Below are 4,019 nucleotides of genomic sequence, written 5' to 3'. Positions count from 1 at the left end.
CTTGGTGTCAAGTGACCCCAATGGGAAAGCAGAGGTGGAAGCCATGATTATCCATTGATTAAATAATATGTATATACACGATCAAACAGAATCAACCATGTTGTTTTTAAAGCAATATAAAAACAGGTTTACAATCATTTAAATATTATATAAATGTGATATGCCACAAGAAATAGAATATCTGCTTTTCTAAGCAGAATAAGATGATTAAAACCTTACATAAAATAGGATAGAAAATGAGAAATAATAACAATAAAGTTAATTATTGAGACGTTAATATAAAATCATTAAACTCACAGAAAAACTCAACATGTACTTGATCATAACTTCACCTATATGCTTAGGTTACCCAAAAAGAGGAAAATCTTTGCGTAAACGAGTAACATGATTCAATGCCCAGAATCTACAAATGGTGAAGCGGGGAAAGTAGCAATTCCATGGGCCAGACAATGACAGCCAGGGAAACGATCCCAAAATGAACAGGATTTAAGCTTCCTACTCCACTTTTAAACTTCACAGGATTTTTGACAGTCTCATAACCAAAGGCATCATCTAAAATAAGAGAAAGAAAAATGATCGTTAATGCACATAAGCCAAAATGCTAGTCATAAAGTAAATGGAAATATCATTTTTTCCCTTCATTGCTTTCATGAGTCAAAGTAGAACCGGATTTTGCTGGAGCTTTAGCATCTATGTGCTGACAGAAGCAACTATTTCCCCCATCTGGAAAAAATTTCTTGACCAGGACCCTTACACCAATAACCTAAGGCATGCGGACATTGCTGAATACATTAAGCCATAATTATAAGGTCTGTGGATAAATGTATCTGCCTTTGGATTTTAGCTCTCTCTAAAATCACGTGTCAGAGCAAAAACTTTCTTACCTGTATAGACAGACTAGTTGAACTTTTTTGATCATAAAGGCAGGAGAAAAGCTATTGGAACTCGGGCTTGGGCCCTCCAATGGCCGCACAGCATCCTAGCTACGTTGCCGGTAGAATGCCACATGCACAGACAGTCGGGACACGGCAGGAGTTTGCTCTGCTACCCTTGGGCGTCTTTGTTTTGAACCTCAATGGCAGTTCTATTTAACTTAAACCTTAGATGACATGGTGCGACCTTTTAGGCACCACTGTGTTTAACGCAGGTGCTACAAGGTGAGACAGCAGTAGAACGAGGCAGACGAGGTTTGGGGAAGATATTGCTGTGTCTGAATGTTGGTGTCTCTAAAAACTCACGTGGCAGTCCCGGGCCCCATGTGATGGTGTTAGAAGGTGGGGCCCTCGGGAGGTGATTAAGTGACAAGCCCGGAGCCCTCACAAATGGGACTGGGCCCTCAGAAGAGACACTCCCCCCCTCCCCCGGGTCCCTAGGCACCTCTACTGTTTGAGGATCCAAGGAGAAGATGCCATCAAAAGAGGGCCCTCGCCTAATTGTGCTGGCAGCCTGACCTCAGACTGCCCGCCTCCAGAATTGTGACAAATAACTGTTTCTGTTGTTATTGTTTGTAGCCACCCTGTCTGTGGTAATAGTTTGTTATAACAATCTGAATAGACTATGCCAGATATAGAGATGGGACTGAATGTATTCTCAGGAATAAAACTGGAAGGAAAATCGGGTGGGATATAATTTGTGCTAGCTGATTCCCCACTCCCTCCCCACCAGGATAAAAACCAACAAAGTCAAGAGAAAGGGAAAATGTTATGTGCTTAATGATACTAATGTTTTATCAATTGTCACCTTGTGTCTTTACTAATCTTTACTTGGGATTAAAGAAGAATTTATTGTCACTAGAGTTTTTTTTAACATTAAGTAAATAGTATCTTTTGCTATAAGAAATGTTAAAATGTTTAGGTATTTCTGATATTAAGGCTATATATTTTAGCAAAGAAAAATAAAACTGGTAAAGGGCTTAGTAGTAATGCACCTGATTATGAAAAGCTGACTTTATAAACTCAGTAAGTTTATAAACACTAGCGATAAGAGTCTATGTTCTGAGGGGACACGCACGAGCTACTACTTCCTCTGGTTTGATCCAGAAGACTTCTTAGTTCTCTCTCCTCCTTCCCATCTTCTCTCTCTCTGTCTCTCTGTCTCTGTCTCTGTCTCTCTCTCTCTCTGTCTCTCTGTCTCTCTCTCTCTCTGTCTCTCTCTCTGTCTCTCTCTCTCTGTCTCTCTGTCTCTCTCTCTCTCTCACTCTGTCTCTCTCTCTCACACACACACACGCACACTCTCCTTCTCACTCTCTCTTTCTCTCAGTCTCTGCCTCCCAGAAATATAATTTCTGTAGGTTCAGTCACAACACAATGTAATTTCCTTACAGATGGGAGCTTGTCTTCTGAAAAAATTAAAACACATTGAGCAGATTCTCACACGTAATAAAAAGCTGTCAGAATGTCTGACTGTAATAATATACACTTAAGGAAACAGATAAAGCATATTTATCCTCTTCCAGCTTAGGATGTAAGTATCGGGAATAGTTTCTTTTTCATATTTCTGAACATAAACACCATATTTCCCTTTATAGAAGCAGCAGTATGGTACCTGAAAAAAAAAATCTTTAAAAAAATATTTTATGGTGGACATTTTACTAGTCCAGCAATGAATGTTTTACTTCCCTTGAATTATGTAACCACTTTCAGGGGATTTGAAAATAATTATTTCAGTAAAAGAGTGTAGAGCTCGTGAACTTGCATAATTTCCCATAAGAAAAATTAAATCAGAATTATGTAAGTGTATCACTACAAATCCAGTTGGCCCGGAGGCAAGGCCTGAAAGAAATAAGAATTGCAGTAAGCCACAAAAAACAGGTTAGCCTCAAGCTTTCCTTGTCCTCAGCAATCATCCTTCCGTGACAATTTGGGGTGAGACCACAAGTACATAAACCGTCCATGGCAATGAAGAGATTCAAGAACGAAAAGCAGAATATTTTAGAGTGAGAACTCAAGCACGGAGTAAGAAAATAAAGGGGAAGAAATACACTGTGTAAAGACAGACGTCGAGTTGTGTCTGTGTCATTTAGGGCTGGCCTTCCGTGAAGTTAAGTGATTCCTGGAAGAAAATGGTGAGCAGTGAGGCTAGGGGTCTCTGAGCGAGCAGGCTGCATTTGCCGAATTATCCGTATGAATGGAAATTTCTCCTTTCCAAGCAGAGGTCCTTGGAAGGAATTTTTAGAAGCCCTTTGGAAAATTTAAAAGCTCTTTAGGATGTAGTGGTCAAACTAGAGTTCTCAGCCATGATATTCTTTATATTATTACAAATAATATAAACCATAAAGTAGCCTAGGCAGTATCCTGCCATTTCCTGTTTTCCTGTTGAGTATTCAAAACAGTATGCAATTTTCATCCTATTTGCATCTATTTTTGCTGTCCCTGCCCCACACAGTCACACCCAAACGTCAGTGACCATGTCTGTCTAATCTGTCCGCAGACTGCAGCATCTATTTTTGCTGTCCCTGCCCCACACAGTCACAACTGACCATGTCTGTCTAATCTGTCCGCAGACTGCAATGTCTACGACTGGTAGGTGCAAACTACGTATCTGTCTGTTTGATGGATGCCAGATGACAGAGCCAGGGTGAAATGCCCTAAGAGCAGTGGAAACTGAGATGTCCTTTCGTGAGAGACTACTGATGATATGTGCCATCATTTATTAGCTGCTTCGCCTTCTGACTCAGAGTTTCTATTTTTAAGGAGTTTCTCTTAACAATGAGAAATTAGAACAGAAACTTACATGCGTAGATATGTATTGCCATAATACTCGCAATATTTAAAGATTTGAAAGCAGAAAAATGTTTAACAATAAGAGAATAACTTCAACTAGTCATATATTCATACCTTAGGATATTATGAATCCATTAAAATGGTGTTTAAAAATATCTTTAAGTAGCAAAATATTCAAAATATACGTTTGGTGAAAAAGCAGGCTGAACTTTACATAGACATCATAACTGTGGTTATAAATATAGACAGTCATGTATTTAGCATTAGTATGTATTTAACATGTATGTGAGAGAGAGA

At 39.1% G+C, this 4,019-nt stretch overlaps 1 protein-coding gene across 1 annotated transcript in view; it reads right to left on the bottom strand.

Annotated features, from left to right (window-relative positions):
- Window positions 1–403: 403 nt before the first annotated feature.
- The window catches only part of CCDC102B (coiled-coil domain containing 102B), a 171,012-nt gene continuing 167,396 nt past the window's right edge, over window positions 404–4,019 (bottom strand). The window contains exon 9 of the mRNA XM_025048125.1: window positions 404–552. Within this exon, the coding sequence (XP_024903893.1) occupies window positions 404–552 (149 nt within the window). The remainder of the gene's footprint in view (window positions 553–4,019) is intronic.

This window comes from Pteropus alecto, unplaced genomic scaffold (genome assembly GCF_000325575.1).
Source record: "Pteropus alecto unplaced genomic scaffold, ASM32557v1 scaffold14, whole genome shotgun sequence".
Taxonomy (NCBI): domain Eukaryota; kingdom Metazoa; phylum Chordata; class Mammalia; order Chiroptera; family Pteropodidae; genus Pteropus; species Pteropus alecto.
This window is presented reverse-complemented; position numbering and strand designations above follow the sequence as displayed.